A 21,053-nucleotide genomic window follows, 5' to 3' on the forward strand; every position below is an offset into this window, starting at 1 on the left:
TTTCCTGTGTGTATGTGCAATTTATTGAAGGTTGAGAATTGTAGAGGGTTTATTTCACCCTTATAGTATGGTTTACTAAAGCTGCAAGTCCAGGCGTACACGATGTATTTATTCACTATTACCTTCATTTGCATAAGGTAAATTCGTGAAACCATTCTAAATTTAAAATTAGCCATGAAATTAGTATCTGTCCAAAGCATTTTAACATCTATTAATTCTTTCACTACATAGGGCTACACATACTTAATCTAGTTTTAAAAATTTTGGATAAGGTAAAACAGTTCCTGACATAATTTTCTAAAGTGTTAATTTGATAGCAACAACTGCACCCTGGAATTTTAGAAGTCATATGAAGATAATATAGGACATAGCCACCAGATTTTCAGTTAAAGTTTGCCTGTAATTGTATCTATCTTAAATTGAATTATGAATTATTTAAATAAAAAACAACTTTTCCAGATCTGAAATTTTCTACTCTCCTCCTTTGTTAAAGGTAGAGGGATTTTTTATAAACTATGTTTGCAAAATATTTTTTGCTATGCTTTCTACAACCACTGGAAACAGTGCTATGTTGTCATTGTTTTTACCTTAAGCCACCAATATATTGCTGCTTTTCAAATATGGTGATGTTAGAATAGCCCAATCGAGCCAAAAAGGAAGCACAACTTAAACTCGCAGGTCCAGCACCAAGGAGAGCTATCTTCACGCGATAGGCTTCAGGCATATCTTCTAGAGGAGGTAAGGAAGGGTTTCTGATTTGAGGAATATTCATAGCTTTGAACACCTGAAAAACAATACATTCAACAGATTACATACTTTACATTCCCTACTTAAATTTTATTATGAGTAACATGATGGAAGCTTCTGCTAGTACTGCCACATAACATTGATGTATTATTGCAGATCACTTTGTAACATTATAAGGATTCCCAAATGAAATGATGTGTGCATTTATGAGGGACTTTGTAGTTGCAGGTCCTTCTATGGTTCTTTTTGTCTTAAAAATGTCTGAAGTCAGATCTTTCACTACTGTAAATCTCACATAGAAGATGGAACCAGTCTACCAGTAATAGACTAGTAATACAAAGTTAGCCAGATGGCAGAGAATCTCTAACACCAAATAACATATTTTCTTCCAAATAACATTTACATTATTCTTACTACTAGAAAAGTATTTTTGTGAATAATGCAAAGGATTGCAATGCCAGTGAAGAGACTTTGCTCCTTCAAGAAATATCTTGTGTGATCCTGTATAAATCACTTATGGTTTGACTTTTTAGAGGTGATAGGTAATCAGCCTTAGGTGGCTTTGAACCTTTTTTTTTTAGGAACTGCTCCTGGTCTTCAGCGCTATATTCTCAAAAGCAATTCATGCTTTAAATGCCTCCTCTTAGATAATTCTAATAGGACTTATTTCATGTTAGTTGCTCATCTATTTCAGATGTTTTCCACTTTTTAATTGGGTGTTCAAAGTTTATAGGTGTATGCTTCAATTCTTCACCTGTAAAATGGTGATGAACTGCTCCATCCTGTCTTGACTATTACAAGTACTTTGGGACAGTCTCTGACCACTGTTATGTATTTATACAGAACCCAGCACAACGGACTCCTAACCTAGTTGCAGTGTCACACTGTTTATTTCAGATTTGCATTAAATCAGTTCTTTGCTCAGGCACCCGGGTAAGAGGCTAAGGCAGAAATATCCTACGTTAACTGAGCTAGACTTCGCTGTCCTCTGCATTTACATACATCGTAGGGGAAGGAATGGGGTCTCTGTCTTGCATAATCTATAAAAGGAAATAATAGACTCACAGCCCTTGCAGGCTACTGAAGATTATAAGCATGGAAAAGCATAGTTACAGCTTCATTTTATTTTAGGCATTAGTGGGAAAATATTTAACCCAAGGAGTATATCTTTGTAGCAGAAGCACAATATTATACCAAAAGCTCATTGCATTGGGATTCACAGTCATATAACAAACACTTGAGGTCTGCACCAGAAGATAATATCATTCCCCATCTATTTCAATGCAGAACTGTGTTTTATAAGTACTAACTAGTCCTCTAAAATACATACATTGTCATTTGTCTTAATAAATATCATATTTAAGCTATTTGATTAGTTGACCAACAGATTTTTCTTTCCTTAGTACTCAAGAAGCAAAGGTTTTCCAAGTTAAATGTTGGCAATCCCACTTGCAAATGAAATTTTCCATTTATATTTTGAATCAATGTTCATTTTCTTCATATGCACTTGAGCACTCATGCTAGGTAAACCAATGATTAGTTCCTTCCCCCTCTAAAATTTCTGTGTCAAACTCCCACAGTCTTTGTAAATTGACATAGCATTTTAACAAACTGCAAGAAGCAAGAGATCACAGAATGACAGGATGGTTGAGGTTGGAAGGGAGCTCTGAAGGTCATCTAGTCCAACCTCCCTGCTCAGGCAGGGACTCCTAGAGCACATGAACCAGGATTCTGTCCAGATGGTTTTTGAATATCTCCAGGGAGGGAGATTCCACAACCTCTCTGGGCACTGAGCACTCACTGGTCCAGTGCTCAGTGACCCTCACAGTAAAGAAATTCTTCCTTATATTCAGACAATTGTTTAAAAAGGAATAATTTAAACATGACAATTCATACAATAAGGGAAGGTTTAAAGTGGTTATTAATGGATTTCACAGGCTGAAAAGCTTATATTGTACTGTGAAACTAGACTCTATAACCAAAATGCAATAGGGTATTTCTAAAATGTTTCCTTTGTTACATTCACAGAGAAATGTCTTGAATGATACCAAATTTTCATTAAAGTCTCAGGCAGTTGTTTTATCAGGTTACTTAGTAATACAAATTATATAACTTCCATATTTAATATGTATATTGAACACTATGAATATGCATATGCTTAATAAATTTATCACCAAATTTACTTTATTGTTAACATAATTATTTTGATATTTATTGTTGAACAGTCATACTCATCGACTAAATGTTATACTAAAGTGCTACACTGCTGTAGTGCACTGTTAAGCTTCAGAAACCAAGCACTCATGCAGGAAATCCTAGTAGTTCAGGCTGAATGGTCAACTTTAATTCTGCCTATTTGCAAATAGGGTGAAACTGTCTTCATGCAGCACAGCCAGCTTGTGCAGCAATATCTCGCCATCTGGAATTCAGTGGCAGTTTTGCATATTAAGGCTAGCAGGGTAACTGTGTGAAAATAGCAAACTGCTTCAATGCATTTCAAAAGATTTTCACTCACCTCACAGTGAAGTTTCCCTAAACTGTAATTCACTGAATTAAAAATCACTAAATTCTTCCATACAAACCCTTTGGTGTGCAGAGATGACTACCTTGCAAGCCTTTCCTTCTGTCTCCGTTTCATACACAAACAAAAGATATTAGATAGATTATTAATAGATATTAATAACACTGGTCATTTGTTCTTTAATTTTTGATCAAATACAACGCAATCATCATTACTTCAATATCCAGGGCCTATGGAAACTAAACCCTCTCAGATTCTGTCCACTTCTTATGCTTCAGGTCCACTAGGGTACATAGAACCAATAAACCAGCTTACAAAAAGGATTACAGAGACTTTGTCCTCAAGTGAGATACAATTTGACCAAACTGAAACAATCAGTTCTGCTGAAGTGCCAACAACTGAAATCCTCTCAATTCAGACATTTATATTACATTTTCCCTATTTGCTTTACTTCAACATGTAAAGGTGTGAGTGCACTTGCTCAACATTCTCTCCAGTGTGAAATCTGGGGAGTTGTTCTCTTCTCCCTTCTAAAATCAAACACCCTTTCACTGTAGTAGGGTTGGTTCTCGTTCCAAAATATTCAGTAGAAAAGAGCATAATTCCAGGCACTGTATGCAATGCACACTGTATGCAATACACACTGTATGTGTGTATTAAGGTTCCACAATATTTCCCATTTAAGCAAACTACAGTGGTTTCGATTGCTGAACATATGATTCAAGTTTAATTTTCCTGGAAAGTTTTAGTCAACTCATTTTAGCTGTTTTCCAGAATGCAGTCAGGGAAAAGCTTATTGTTCTCCTCATGTAATATAATTCTGGTTCTTTCCTTCACCATGTGACTCTAGTATTAGCATGTTTTGATGAAAAGATGTGATATTTGGCAGAGAGTGGCAGATGACTCAGAAAAATGCATTTTGCTAACCTGATGAAAATAATTTTATGGCATAGTAAGCATGATTTAAATGAATCTAAAACATTTAAAACCATGAAAGCAGGTTAGAACTATTACTCAGAATAGTTATCTCCATTTTTATATAAATTAGAATAAATCAAAGTAACTCATTTCAGTCACTGAGTTTTCTGATCAGAATTTTTCTAAAAGGAATATACTGTAGACAACCTTCTCCACCTACTTGCAGAATTCAAATATGGTCAGATAGTTTTACTTTAATTCACCTTTTTTTTAAATTATCTTTGGACTATGACAAAGAATGTGTTAAATTAAACAGTAAATAAACTGAAAGTTTAATCTCAGTGTAAAAATGTAAAAAAGCCTTTGTCTAATCCTATGAAACAAGAGAGGCTGCCAAAAAACATATATAGTAGTCTCCAAAACATACAGAGAAGGTCATATTTCTTCAGTAAAAAGTGCATCTGTTTAATCTCTCGCCTTTGTCACAAAACTTTAATCAACAGAAAAAGACTGAAACATTAAAAAATTGGGAAAATGGAAGGAGCAGTGGTAAAATTGAATTTTAGTAACGTAACTTTTGACTTCATAAATAAATCCTTCATATTCTTGAAGGATAATGCTTGCTTCCATGCCTAAAAGGCTATAGAAATAACTTTATTAGTCAGGTTTGACATTAAATACCTTTCACTAAGATGATGAGATACCAAACAGCTACTGACATAGACATTAGAATCTAGCTGGTATTTATTTTAGTGTGAAACATATTAGTATATTCTGAATTGTTATCAGATTTTGCCAGTGCATAGAAGGAAAAATACAGGCAATTAAATCAGTAACATTTAGGAACTGGTTGTATTATTTTCACACTTTCCCACTGGTTTCCTTTCCATGGATATTTATCTGTAGGCTAGTTTACATTAATATGGGGCAGTTGACTATTTAAAGGAGAAAATAATATTCTGCACAGATTTTAATAAAAAAAATAAGCAAATTGCATGCTCAGTAATCTTCTTGAAGTTGTCAAATTACATAATCGCACAATTAATTTCATTTAATTGCACTAGATAGCACAATATGCACAGGAAGTGTTTTTTCGACAAACGTGAGCTCATTATGAAAAATTGCTGATCCTCCCTTCCACAAGTTAACAGCTAAAGTTGCAGTACTGCAAACTTTTATGCAAGTAGATGAGAGTTGATAAAACTAGGGCCTAAAGTATCTCATTAAAGACTTTTCAAACCTACCTAAGAATTATACATTAACATTATGACAGTCCCAAGAAAACCCATAGATCTAGGACACTGCAGAGTCCATACCTCAACATTTCATGAACTGCACCGCTAAAAAGGGCATAGCAACATTCATGTAAATGCCTTAAACCCAAAGAATGTTTAATGTCTGTAAAACATGCCATAGAAAAGTTTATATAACTTGTCCAAATACCCGCACGTCTTTCAGCATTGGCCCCAGAAATCAGAAGTCCTTAGATTCATCCCCTTGAACTATTGTAGAAGGCTACACCATCCCCTCCAGACAAACCTAAAATTTTATAATTGATTATTTAGATTTCAACATGACTGAAAAGAAAAAATAACCTAAAGATGTGTTAAAATAAAAATTAATACTGATAAATAGAGATTTCTTTCTGTTTGTCCTGCTGTTAGTTCTCCAGAACAGTCCTCCTCTGCTGATGCAGCATGCCCATGCATGCTGGCAACAGTGAGGGGCCCACGTAGCCATCCCAAGGCTGTCCAACTGCAGGAGCTGCAGCTCCACAAGAACCACCTTCTCCCCCCACCTGTTAAGACTGTTCAGAGCTGTCAATATGCAACTGAAAGAGGGACCCTGAGCCCGAGTCCGCAGCACACCCCTCCACGACAATCTCCTTGGGCAGCTGTTGCTTCCTTGCCCATGGTGGGCTGAGAGAGGAGGGAGCTCAGCACTCAAGAGACGGATGTTCACCACAGCCCACCTCCCAGACCAGGCACTCTGCTGAGATGCCCCTGAGTTATCAGCAGGTAAGCTCATACAATGCATCTTTTAGGAAAAAAAAAAAAAACATATCAAGTTTCCTTTTCCAATTTCTTTCTGCTGCAACAGCAGCCAGAATATATCTCCAGAGAGGAACAAATCACCAGAACTGCAGCTGGCACAAGAGTCATAGTACTAAATCATTCAGTATTCAAATCTAGTATGCAGCGATTAAAATAATACATTTTCTATTTAACTTGTGCTGCTCCATTCAGAATGATTGACTAGAAACACAGGAGAACCTTTAGATTCAGTAATGTCTATCCAGAAATGTAAGATTTTGAGTTTCTTACTAATACTACAACAGACAACGTAATAGATCATGCTGCTTTTTCACTGCAAGCTTACAAACTTGTACTTGTGTAACCAGTAATTTTAGTTTATTTTGTGGGACTGACAGTCATATAGCTCACGCCTGTATGCATTGTCACTGCAACCTCAGTATATTTTCACTGAACTTGTGTTCCAAAACCAGAGATGTTTCCTGATTCTAAAGTACTTGGGCAAGGGAGATAAAGACATTAATATAATTTTGACCCATGCAGTAGCAGGTGTAACCTGCACTTGACACTCATCATTTATAATGGTGAGCTTTTACTCCATGTTATTCTCTAGATGCAACAGTTACCGTGGTAACTACATCTCAGCATATACATCACAAATACAAACGGACATTTCCTTTTTTTCCACTTGAACATTTAATTGTCAAAATCCACTTTTTTTCAGACTGAATTACCATTTACTTTCAGAATGAGCCTAACATAGTTACAGAACTATATGGAAGGGTAGAAGGAAAACGCAGGAGGCGTGAGGTGCCATTTTTTTTGTTCTACTGTATGCAAGACAAATATTTTACAATTAGGGAGTTTTACCTGCAGTGTGAACTGATGATCAGTCATTGTTCAGAAGCACAAAGAGACATAGGTCATACCCATATATTTTCCATTTTAAGCCCACATTCCTCCTTTACTGCAATTTTATTGTTTACCACAGCTAGCAGTTGTGCCTTTTTATTGTTTGCTCTCTCAGTGCATCAAGTGTATGATCCTGAGACTAATTCCAAGGAAAAAAAAGTCTAAAACTGTCTTTATGCACAATGGAGTTTTTAGTAAATAAGTCCCTGTGGGACAAACTATTACATAGTGCATGAGAATTACCATGCAGCTCTCATTAAGAGTAACACATGTTGCACGCCCAAATTACACAATTTACTAAGTTACTCATATAGGTAAAGTTGTCAACACACTTCACTTCCAGTATCGGGACCAATTTTTGTGTGAGCAGTAGTACCTCATGATTTTCTTCAGTATTTGAATCTATATTTTTATAATGATTGTTGGAAGTACTCATACCATTATATTTCTTTTTCAACTATACATACTTGCACAGTAAAATTTAACTGAATGAAAGCTAAAAAATAAAAGCACTAATTCCCAAAGTGACTGCCTATTATTACTAATACTACAATATATACAAATTCTTTGTTAAACAGCAGTAAATCTAAAGGTTATTAACACCTAATATTAACATTTTAGGATACTATAAAAATATTACTGAAATGTTATTTTTGTTAGTGTTAAATAGAACTGTACAACAATTTTATTTTCTTAGAACTCTTGACACTAATATAACTTTAAAAAAACCTGAAACATTTGGAGCAAAGCCATTCTCAGCTATTCATCCTCTCTGCAGTTTTCATATCAATCATTGTGCTAGCACTGAGCTTTTTTAATAGATTTCTAAAGATTTTTGAAGAAAAATGGTAGATATTTAGCATTATCTATCAAGCCATAATTCCTATCTATTAATCATAGCATTAAAGCTAAAAGGAGACACAAATCAAGTTTTAACAGAAATTACTTGCATTTCTTTTCTAAACAGTAATATTTCACTATTGTACCTACCATTTACTTGACTACTGTTTAATCTTTCTTTTTTTCTTTTTTTTTGTTCGCCTTTTTTAAGAAAAAAGTCTCCTGCTTTGCAACAAATATTGGGTTTTTATATACAAGGAATAAAGGCCATTAGAAGAAAAGCTAATAAAATTGCCTTTTGACTGATAAAAGCCAACTATTGAATATATATGTAGAATTTAAGTACAGTCCAGTGTCTCTAGCCTCATCCTGTAAATGAGAACTTTGGTCCAAACTGTACTGATTCTTACGCTTATATGTTCAAATCTCAAGACAATAGAAGTGGATAGCTACTTAAATGACAGAAGGCAGAGAAAGTGCAGCAGCAGGTAGCAGAAAAGTTTAGCAGGTGCTCCAGAAGCTTTATGAGTCTTCTGGAGAGAAGATAGGAGGGATACCAACAGATAAAAGAACTCCAGCACGTAGCAATGTTTCCTCGTTGAATCATGACCCATAGCCATTAAGAAGGGGGTCTGAAGTCTATGAATGACAGCAGGGGAAAAAAAAATGACCTTACAGACTTATAACCTGTTATGTTCAGATTGATTCACATTTCTATTTTGGTCTGTCCTACAAAGTTTTTTTTCTCAGGCTTTGTAAATGTGACTGGAATTTCACTGTATGTTTGTAAATATGATCCGCCCAATGCTCACTACCTAAGGACTGTACGGAAATGTGCAATCTTAACACATGCATATGTCTTTTTTTATATAAACACAATTTCTTCACTTTTACAGAGAACAAAAAAATCACAATTTTTACCCCAAGTTACTTCAGACAGATCAGATGAGGTGCCAGCTGAGACCATGAGTTTGGTACAAATTCTCCATGCCCTCCAACAAAGTTAACAAATGAGCAGTAGCCTCCATCTTTCTTCAGGAGGAAATTGGAGCATTGAAACTATACAGTCACAAATAAGACACACGCACCTGAATAGAAACCCTTGAGAAGACTTCCTAGCATCAAGTGGCAAGTAATAATCTTTGCTTCAGTAGCCAAAATATATCCATACCTTTATGAACTAATACATTTACACATACACACATGCGTGTGCGTCTGTATCTATCTAGATAGAAGCACATAGACATATTTCAGGTTAACCTGAAACTACTTATTTACTTAGTTTTGACAAAAAGAGGACAGCAAAAAGTCTAAGTAATCGGAAACTTTTCCTTTGTCCCAAAGCCAGTACAAGTGCATACTAATTCTGCTACAGGATGAACCCAGAACAGTTCTACATCTCCTTAACATGCAGTTACACATGCTGGTGCACTTGATCTTTTCCCTTATGCTGCCTACTTCAGTAACATCTATAGTTTCACCTGGCTTAGCTAAATCTTTCATTATAAAACAAATTGTCTCAACTACTAGTGTTTCTAAAGAGTCATCTTGTTCACAAATAATGTTTCTTACATTCCTTTAAAGTAAAGCATTTATAAGCTTCTGAATGTGCTGTAAGAAAAAGGATAATTATTCTAACTTCCTACACCTTTATTTTATTAGTACCAACTTTTTTTAAACACATCATTAACAAGGGCAGCCACTTAGACGATACTCCTTGGTACACGCAAAAAAATTCATACATTTGCAAGTCCTACCTACCTCAGTAGCAAACTGCTGCAATCCACCAATATTAATTGGTCCTTCCTCAGTAGCATACAAATTGCAGCCACCAACACAGAGATCTGATGTTGGACATACCATTCCACATGTCAGGCCAAGTGGATTGTCAGAAAGAATCATTTTGGCAGCTCCATAGTAGTTCTGAGGAAAAAGAAAAAAAAAAAAAAAAAAAAAGAAGGAAAAAAGATTTTTTTAAAAAGAGAGCTAGTCACATGCCAAGGAATCAAAAATTTAATCAAGAGAAAATACAAAATACTTTTTGTTTAACTGGCTAGTAGAGTAATATATAATTATATTAAATAACAATGACATTTAAATGTACTAACATGTTATAAGCTTTATGTCAAAGACACTGGAAAGAAAGTCAGCAAAACTGTTAATTATGCAAAGATAAAACTTGTCTTTTTAGCTTGCAAAATAGTTAAAAGCATCTGTAGTCTGAGGTGGTTAGTGGCTTAGCAAATCTACGTTCAAAAGCTATGCCTGCATTATGTACTTGTAAACACTTTCGCCATTTCTAGGTCAACTGGGCAGTAGCTGAGTTGAAACCCTTGTTGGAGGTCTGAACCAGAAAGTGTCAGTTAGATTATCAGTTCTTTATGACACAGGGAATGAAAAGCTTATTTGCACATTGTGCACACCATTTCTGTGGATATGCCTGTCCTTCACACCAGATCAGTCATGCCAATTGCCCCAGATCCGTGATGAGAGGACAAGGTTTCCTATGTAGCTACTTAGAGATATTGCATTACTGAATTCTTTTTTTGATCTATTTTTCCTCAACCACACACTGATCAGTGTAAATACTTATTTTCCTGTTTCCCTAAACAGCAAAGCAGGGAGTTGAGTAAAGAAATTATGTGCAATTCACAGCTTCACAGATCCTTACTATTCCGTGCATTTCTGCTGAAAAGGAACAATTTCCTGTGAGCTACCAAGATTTGTTGCCATAACAAAAATCTAAAGAATGGACATTGGCAAGCTCCCAGTGCCTGATGCCATGAGAAAAGCAACCCCAGTAGTTTTTTTAGACTGGACAGTTCTCTTCAGAGGGAACATCACAGAAAATGCCAGGAATCTCACTTAGAAGGGAAGAACTACTGATGGAAGTTCTGTATTTACATTACATTTACATTAATGAAATTATGGTGCAATTAAAACAAACCATTTAAATCCTATCTTTTCTTCTGTATAATCAATATAGAAGTTTACTTAATTGTAGACTCCAGTTCATTCTTCATTTTACCATTCCTTCCACCCACTCTAAAAGCCCCACAAAGGAATATGGATTAATGCTATGGTTTCCTTTAAGGGCCAGAAGATAATACAGCACCCCTTAGAATTAGCACACGGTTGAGGTTCCACAGAAGTTTCTTCAGTGAGAAATTAATGCTGGAATCTCATTCCAGCTTTCTCCAAACTACCAATAATTGAGAGAATAAAAAACAGTATGTCTCCTTCCTCTTCCATAATGCAATCTTCAGTAATCATTGCTAACATGAAACTGGTTTTTATAACAAATATCTTTATCTCTCTGTCCCAGAACAGCTGACTCAGAACAGCCAGAAGGTGTAATGTTCAAATGACGTGAAGTACTCTGTCACAGCAGAACCTGTGCAATGCCTGTGACTTACTGTCTGTCAAGTAGGCTAATGTACTTGGAAGTGTTTATTCAAAGCAAACGCTATGCCACACAGAACAAGATTCCAGTTATGAATAAAAAGAGCAGTGTCAAGATCTGACAATTTAACCAGCAATAGGTAATAAGACTTTGGTTTGGGAGGTTCAGATTCACCAAAGGCATATTAAAAAACTGAGCATAAAATTCTTACAGTTAAACCTGATGCTATAGACACAGATAAAGATTCACAGAGAATGTCAATGCTTAAGAAATGTATTTGTAGATGTAACTGGACCTTTTGCTTACAGATGCTGGTCTACTGCACAGCATTATCCCCTGTCCATCACCTGGAAACACAAACCAGCTACCTGAGTGTACTTTCATAGGATTTTTTCATACTATTAAAATCCACTGAAATTCTAATCCTGGCTGAACACACACTCCCTTTATGCAACTGTTCTGGAAGAACTTTCAACCATTTGGCTTGTAGTGATTGGTAAGGCACTTTATCACCCTCAATTCTCATTTATTCCAGTGTAAAGGAGTATTAGTGAAATGACAATTGTATACATTAGCAAATATTTTTGCTCTTCCTGATAAATGATACTGTTTTGATATGTCAGAGACTATTAGAGCTGCTAAAAACAGCCAGTAAAGACACTGTAATCTCAATTCAGCAGCAAAACACAGAAGCCTAGTTATATTGGAGATGTCCCTGACACATAACCATGCAGACAGCAGAGGTGACACAGTCAATGCAGGAGACCCATGCCTCTCTGAAGCATCACTCAGAGACCAGCCTAGATACCCTACAGCATTTTAAGTGGCACTAGATTTCTGTTTCCCAGGCAATTACATCTAGCCATTCCTTTCTTTCACTCTAAAGGAATAATTACAAACGAGTAGTGGGGATTTTTCTCACTAACTCAAAGACAAAATGGTTTTCAAAGAATTTTTATTCAATTTGATATTTCACTATATGCGAGAGTTATATTTTCCCTTCCTGTGTTGTCCAGATTATTTTTATTATCTTCAACTCTGGTTCAATGGAAACAATTACAACAGTGAGCATTTCTATTTAAGTAACTTCATTAAGGATTTTCTTCATTTTTAGGCTTTGTAATTAAAATCAACACACAAAGCTAGTTAATATGCCTAGAATGCAAAGCTGTTAAAGTATTCCTTTTTAAAATTAATTTTGTTACGTAACTGTAAAGTATATTCTCACACTTGAGCTGTGCCACTACAGGCAGCATCAACACAGCTGGCACAAGTGTTTTGCAGGCTCAAACCAAACTTTGAGCACAGCTATGCTACAAAAAGACAGGGTATGTTAAAGTAGCAAGTAACTTCAGAGAGATGGGACCAGGGTCATTGTGGGTATAGGACTGAGATCATGGCTTACCAATGGGCTATCTAGGGAAACCCTGAAACATCATGCCAGAGTTCGGAGGAGGCTGAGACTGAAGTCCTAATGGGGGTAAAGACAACTGCTGCTCAACTCTTAATTTAGGGGAAGCATGATGAAATATGTGAAGGTAGGGCCCTGATTTGGGAAGTTTTGAGATGTTGCTGTCATAATCATGAGTTGCTTCTGCAAGTCACTGCAACTCACCTGAAAAAAAGAAGAACCATGTCCTCTTCATATGAGAGTACCGAAAACGTACTCTAAAACTACTACATTATAGTTCATGTTACCATGCTAAATATTAAGACATTAGACAAACTGATGTGCCAGATGCAATCTGGCTGGCATCCAAATACCATGCAGCTGCTCACTTACCCTCCCCGAGCTGGGGAATGGGAAAGAGAATTGGAGGGGTAAAGGTAAGGAGACTCATGGATTGAGACAGGAACAATATAATAATTGAAATAAAATAAAATGCAAAATACTATTAATAATAATTATAATAGTAATAACAGAATATACAAATGAGGGATGCACAGTGCAATTGCTCACCACCCCTCAACCAATGCCCAGCCTGTTCCCAGCTAGTGATCCCCAGAGGAGAGAAAATCCTGAAACTGCAATCCCAGAAGAGAGAGCACACTTCCTGGCCAACCCTCTATATACTGAGCATGATGTTGTATGATATGGAATATTCCATTGGCCAATTTGGGTTCGTTGCTCTTGCCCTGTCACCAGGTTCTTCTGCACCTGCACACTAGCAAAGCATGGGAAGTTGAAAAGTCCTTAATTTCTTAGCAACAACTAAAAACATCAGTATATTATCAACATTCTTCTCATAACAAATCCCATACTCATTCCAAAACACAGCACTACTAAGATATTAGCTCTACCCCAGCCAAAACAAGGACAACTGTATCAAAAAGTACAGTCTTCTAGTCTTAAACACCTGAAATAAGTTTTAATGATAAATTAAAAGACAGTCACATCTGAAGTGCAAAGTGTTCCACTTATCTTTGGGAACAGCAGGGTGAGTCTTCTGCACTACTTGCTTAGTGTGCTCCAACAGTGCTAACGTGGACATCTCTGAAGATGAAAGGGAAGTACAGGTTCAGTGCTAACTTGGTTTCCCTATTTGCCAAGAGAAAGTCATCTTGTATCAATTTTACCATTGGTAAACTTACAACATACTCACAGAAGAGCTGCAGTTCCCTAACTCTTCCATCTTCCAGAACACCAGTGTAACCACTGTTCCCCTTGCCACTGATATACGCCCATGACCAGTGAAAGGATACGGCCATGTGCTGCCATGTGCTGACTCTGTGCAGTGGCTCCAGAGCAAGCACATCTGCAACCTTCCTGATGCCCAGGGCACAGACCAGCATGGAGATTGGGCTGTGGGTAGGATTTCAGAAGCTCAGCTCTGAGTTGCTTCATGTCTCTGTCCTTCCATTCTGCTTCATCATTTATCCTGCTGTGTTGATTTATTATCTAGCATATCAAACATGATTAGAAAGTTTTCCAATACTTGACAAAAACTGGCAGGAAAATACAGTGTAGTCTATTAAGTTACACGAAGAGGTGCTATACAAACTGTGTTACAAAACTGCAAACCATTGTGTTACTACAGTAATAAATAAGAATTTGTAGTATATATACAGTATCTTAAATGTTTAGTTACATTAATACTTTGTACTTACTTAATTTTTTTAAGCTGAAAACATGTATTAATCATCATTACATTAAAGGTAGAATATTCACATTTTATGAAAATTATTGATCGCTTTTATTTCACAAAACCAGGGTGTAGTAGGCTGCACACAAAATAGACATGAGATACAGACGTGGCAAGCTGGCAACTACACACCACATGCTGTACATGAGAAAGGATCAGAATTAAAGGGAAGTTGGCTTCTTTAAAATGACAGAGTTACTCCAGGGCATGGAATGATGCAAGCTACCTTAACAGTTTGGAGTAATTTTTTTAGATGCTAAAATAATGAGATGACTCAGTTGGCTAGTTTCTTACAGACATCACAGAGGAAGGAAGTCTAAAACTAGAATGTTTCTGAATTTTTTAATGAGATAAATGTCTGCTCGTGCCTTTGTTCATAGAATCTTTTTTCCTGTGCACTTCCATAGAAATAAATTAATCTAACTGGATAGGATGTTTTGTGGTTTCCTACATCAAAATGTCAATAAATACTACATTGCTAACACAGGGAACAAAAACAAGCCTTACACAGACATCAATAATCAGCAGAAACCAGGCAGAGGAGGATCTCCACATGTATCATTTGGAAGCATTATATAATTTGCATGCAAATGAGACTGTTTTTTACTCAAAAAAACCCTATTAAAACACACAGGATCAATATTGAGAGACCAGAAGAAATTGCATTTACTATCAGGAAATGCTTATAGCATCTTTTCTTTCTATTCAATTCAAGAGCTTTTTATATAAATTCATTATGCATTAGGGTGTTTTGATATTGCCATTTTCTCAAAAACAATGAAGAATATGCATTATTATGCTTTGTGTAATAAAAATGAATACACTGACTTCATCAGGATTTGGGGACAGAGTGAATACTTTAAGAAAAAGAAGAAAAAAGTGGTAATTTCCTTTTCATCTGGATTTAGTTTTAAAAAAGGGAGATATAGCAAAAATATGGGAAAATATCACCTACTTCTATCTAGTTCATGTTCTGTGATGGCTTTAAAATTTACTCAAGATATATTGGATTAAAATATTTTCACAAACCGAAGAGCCACTATTTAAAGTACGTTGTTATATAAGTAGCATTTTCCACATTGACACACACCAGTTCAAATATAACAAGAAACGCCCTCAGTCTGTCAGCCCCCCCTCAAATATCTTCCAAAGAAGAAGGAACAAAACATAACAGCAACTTATCAAATCATACATATTCTATATTATAATTCTGATGATTTTTAATCAATCCAGAAATCTTTCACATCATTTCACTTGTGTCATCATAACAGGACTGTAATTTCACACAGTGTCACTATCTTTTTATGAAAAAGAACGGAAGAAAAATCTTGTACTGTCATTTTGTCCTTTGTAGTCTAGAATGTGAGAGATTCCTTAATTGACATAGTGTCATCGCAGAAGTGTATTCTACATAATTACACTATGGCAACTGAAACCAGCTGTCAGCCATTCCATTACACTAAGTACAAACAGACATCTCAAGAAAAGTCACTGTTCCAAGTGCATCAATTTAACACCATTACTACTTTTTCTTTTAAATGTTTTTTTTTTTTTTTTAAATTTAGTGACCTATAATATACAAAGATTAACAGAGAAAGCTGAATATAACAGCACTTTCAAAAACCCAGGGCCTCAAAGTAGTACTTAAAGATTAATTGTGATGCATATCTGTATATAATTATTACCAATCATCTAGCAGCTTTCCAACTTTCACAATCCTTCATTGTATTAAGAGTATCCCACTGTACTTTACATATGAACTGTGACTCACAATTTTCTAGTCTTTGCAATGGCATATAGATGTCCTTTGTTAATTTACTCAGAGTTCCTCTGGCACAGAAAAACCATCATTCTCTTTCTCTCACCTGTCATAATCCTATGTCTCTCACCACCCTTTCTCCCTTACAATCCTTTAAATTCATTTTTTCTTAATGATCCCACAGCTTTTTGTCTCTTGCCTTCCTTTGTCTACCCCCTTTTCCTTCTTTCTCATTTCCAGTATATTACCTCAAACACTTTTTCCTTTACTTCCTCAATCTCCCAAACTTCAGATTCACCTTTATCTCTTGGTATCCACCTTTATCTTCCAGTTTGTTCCCTCTCTCATTTCCCCCTTGAAAGACCAAATTTCTCTCCTGAAAAAACCCCACACATTTCCTTTGGTTTCGTTTAAACTTAGATATCCCTCTAAAATCCTAAAACTTACCCTTGTGTTTCACAACTTTCTCTGTACTGTTCCTGGCATTCATTTCTCGCTCCCCCACTTTCCTACCAGCCTTCTGCATAGTCCAGGGACAGCCTTTTATCCAGAGGGCAGCATGGCTTTGTTGGTTTTGGTGGTTTTCTGTTTTGGTTTGGGTTTTTTTTTAAACGCTGGCCACCAGAAGGCTTATATCCACCTATAAAGTCTGTTAGAAAACGGTTCATGTGTCAGCTCAGACCAGTTTATCTTTATTATTAAAGAATATGGAAGATGGCCTTTCTGAACAAGGAGAAAACTGTTGAATCAGTGTCAGGAATCACTTCAATACTGCAAGACTTGAGATAAAAATATGAGAGCTAGTAACAGAGGGCTGCAGTGACAAAGTGTGATTTTTGAGTACTGATAACACAAAAGATACTTCTGCACCCTCAGTTCTTTGCTATAGACTCAAGACTATGAAGGCTGACTCACTCATTCCTTAGGTCTGTGCCATGTAACACAACCTAATATCCCCACACCTAATCTGCATCAACAGTTGTTTTTCATTGCAAATACTCAACCATAACACCATCTCACTGAACAGTACAAAGGTAGAGCACGTGAGCAGCTGTTGCTCTCTAATGGGCAGCTTCCTCTGGCACACACTTCTGCTTAACAGGAGGAAAGCTGGACAGGCTCCAAGCGTTTAGGCTGAGAGTTGCTTCTGGTAAGCTGTAGGATTTTCTGCTGCTGTACAATACTTGCTTGTGCCAGCCCTAAAAGATGACAGGTGCTGGAGCTCCATTTTACCAAGTCCTCCTTGCTTTCATGTATCAACACAGGGAAAGGAGGACTTAAAATCCTAAAATCACTCCTGGTACTCATTCAGGGTTGGGGGGCAAAGTCTTCTGCTAGAGCAGCTGAACACTTTTTTTTCATAGTGTTTTTTCTTTTTAAAGAAAGAAATAACTATGATGGCACTTGTGCATTATAAAACAAAGAATATACACTTTGCAATGTGAAGGCTGTATTTAAAGAGAAGATAGCTGGAAGTCAGAATAATTGTTTGCCATCTTCTGATGTTCAGAAACAAAAGTAGAAATGTGTGCAAGATGAATGTGAAGTCTTGTCTCAGACACAATTGCAAGCGGTCTGTATGAACCAAGAAACACTGACTGGGAAGACACAATAGAATAAATTGTACCTTTATAAAGTGGAGTTGTAATCCAGTTTGTATGGAAAAAGAGAATGGAAGTTGTGGTCTAAAGTCTACTGAGTCACAGCAGCTAACACAATACAGCATAAGTGACATCTTTTTTCTCAAAGAGGCTCAAGGCTCATTGAGTCTGGCAATTCAATTACCCTCTCAACCCAGAAACAACCCCTCCTCCCCTGTCCCTCTCCTACTCCTGAGCTCAGGTCTAATGGCAGAACAGCTACATTGTACATGGCTTGTAAATATCTAAAAAGCCTCAGGCTTAAAAGAACAAGAATCCTCAACCTTTTATGATTGCTATAGCAGTTTTCCAACAAAACAAACTACATACAATAGAGCTCTTAAATACCTGACAACGTAATTCATTTTCAATATGCTGCTGTCTAAATATTCTGTATTAATAATGAATCATGTTTAAATAGATACCTGTGTGCAATACTGCTTACTGTTTACAGAGGGATGAGGACAAGGAATTTACTGAATTGAATCTCCTCTGAAAAAGTAGAAGGGTAACCTGCTGAATTAAGTTTCTCAAGTGAGTGATGAAGAAAGATTCAGAAGCAGGAGAGGGACTTTAATGAGCCTAGAAAGCGTATTCCAGTTTCCCTTATTGACCTCAAATATCTGAACGTTCTACGCTTCACCTATTCATTTTGTCTAGAAGCTACCAGACAAATTCATAAGATTTTGGATTAAAAAATAAAGTGTATTTAAATGGGGGAAACAGCAAAAAAGATTTATCATTTTGAAAAGTTTTTTCAACAACATGTAAAATATACTTAGTCATGTGAAGTAAATACTCTTATGACAATAATAAAAAATATTCAGCAAGCAGATTGCTGAATGACATCCAAATGATTATTTCAATAAAAGTTTAGAAAAATTCAAAACTGAAATTAAAAAAGGTGAAAAATTACTTACTAGTTCCATTAAAAACTTTCAAAATTATAAGGTAGAAACTTAAGTGTGGTTTTCAAAAGCACACAGTTCTTGTTTTCTATCTGCTCTAAAAGTGTATGATGCAGGTACCCCAACCACCACAGCAGCAGAATGAAAGAGGGCAGAGGACACTGCAGGAGCAAGCATGGTCATGGGCTCTCACGTAGACTCTGCCAGGGTCATGACTTCATATGAATCATTTCAACTTTTGGTACCCCTCTCTCAACTTCCACCTTATATCTATTGCTTGCTTGCCAGAAAGCTAGGAGTTTCAAAATGCAGTAGTGTAAAAACAGCAGTACATACCTATAGCTAGAAAAAAAATCCTATTAATAAAGGAAACAAGAAAAATTTACTGTTACTTTTTCTGAAGAATGAATTTGTTATAATAGAAATATTCTCTAGCAAAGGCACCAGAAACTAATTAACCAAGAAGAAAATTCAGCCCAGAAGACTGCATTCATCAAGTCAAGGTTGGGTTCCCTCTACACACTGTTTATTTCTCTGAGATGTTGCTTGGTACATGAATTACAGGAGGCACAGCCATTGACGTGGAGTCCACAGATATGCAGGACTTCCTTTTTAAAACTTCCTGTGTATGAATGTTTCCTGCTGTCTATGCAATTATCAGGCATCAACTTGAGTTAAAAGCAGTTACCAAAACTATTATATACCTTTATAAAAACTAGATTCAGAGTGGATACAGAAGCTATTGATAGGGATAGAGTCTAAAAAAGAAAAGCTATAAGTATGTTTCAGTAATCTAAGATACTTGGGGTTTTCTGCAAAGAATGTTAAATCTCCTGAGAGAATAGTAGTATATTGCAATTCTTCTCCAAAGCAGGATTTCCTGATAAAACAGCAAGTGATCAGGTCACCTGCTCGCTCAGGGCAAAACCAGTTTTACATAGCATCTGCAGCTTCCAAGATGATTTAAAAGAGTTATCATCAAACAGCCCAAACTCTACAGGGCTGATCAACATCACTGACCATCTGACAGGTTAAATCTGTCCCTGTTAAAACCTGTAAAATTGTATCCATTGGCTTCAGTAGGGCAAAGACTTCCCTTTGCATCTTTGAGTCAGTTTCCTGATATTATTCCAGTATACCTTTGCCAAAATACAACTCTCAAAGCTCTACAGTCACCTCACCTTGATTTTCTCTTTTCTGTAATGGATTAAGAAAATTCAGAATGAATTAGCTGTTAAAATGACTTACCCTTTCTGCCAGGTCACAAAGGGGTATTCTATTTCTGAGGCTATCAGAGTCTAAAAGACACACCAAATTTCTTGTTCCAGGATGCTGCTGGTGTTCCTCTTCTGACACCTGTTGCAGTCTTCAGTCCATCTTCCCTGGATGCTTTTATGTTTTTATAAAGCAGGCCCTTTTCCATTCCTCAGCAACATATCACCTTATCCTACTCAAAGCAGTAGTATACTAATCCTTAATAAGAAAAGATTATCCTGGTAAAATACTTTAGTAAAATTTGCTTTAGGTTTCCAAAACAGCACAAATTATGAGCTGGAGACTAGCAGTTTCACTACTGACTTCTACCCTCTCTGTTCAGTTTACCTGCTTCATGATGCCTGGAAGAGGTAATAAGCATCAATATGCCACATCCTGTACTATGGTTTCAAACAGATGCCTACGTTCATGAAAAGAAATGCTGCACTGACAGGGTACAGATTATATAAAGAAACTGTCTATATGCAGATGCTGGGCATAATGCCAATTACTGTAAACCACATCAACACATAGTTATATCATAATGGATACATTTCTCTGAATATCTCCTCTTATCTTAATGCTTCTTGTTAAGGTGCAGAATTTACCAGTGTCTTCTCTGTACAACACACAGGGTAGTAAAAGCAATGTGACTATTAACTCGCACACAGCAGTGCTGCTGTTGCCCACTTCACTCAAGCTTTACCTGTGTTGGCCTTTTCAGCTGCATCTAACAGTGAGACATGTTTGAGCATAAAATGCGGCTAGAAAATCTCTGTAGCACTCCCAGCACATTATGAGTCTAGTTGGGCTCCTACAGACAAATAAATCACACAGCAACTAATGATCGCACAGATGGGAAGTAAGTTTTAAAAGGTACAGGGCAATCAATATCCAGTCATCTTTAGGCTATCCCAGACACAGCCTAATAAATCTTGTCATATCAACTTTGCAGTCATCTTTATTTATTTCTAT

The 21,053-nt window shown here is 36.3% G+C and overlaps 1 protein-coding gene across 1 annotated transcript in view; it reads right to left on the reverse strand.

Annotated features, from left to right (window-relative positions):
- DPYD (dihydropyrimidine dehydrogenase) overlaps positions 1-21,053 on the reverse strand; it is a gene marked incomplete at its 3' end in the record, with an annotated part of 286,251 nt that overhangs the window by 187,257 nt on the left and 77,941 nt on the right. The window contains exons 4-5 of the mRNA XM_029083522.1: positions 9,733-9,894; positions 588-784 (exon numbers count right to left, since the gene is read on the reverse strand). Of these exons, the coding sequence (XP_028939355.1) occupies positions 588-784; positions 9,733-9,894 (359 nt within the window). The remainder of the gene's footprint in view (positions 1-587; positions 785-9,732; positions 9,895-21,053) is intronic.

This window comes from Antrostomus carolinensis, unplaced genomic scaffold (assembly GCF_000700745.2).
Source record: "Antrostomus carolinensis isolate BGI_N321 unplaced genomic scaffold, ASM70074v2 scaffold2832, whole genome shotgun sequence".
NCBI lineage: Eukaryota > Metazoa > Chordata > Aves > Caprimulgiformes > Caprimulgidae > Antrostomus > Antrostomus carolinensis.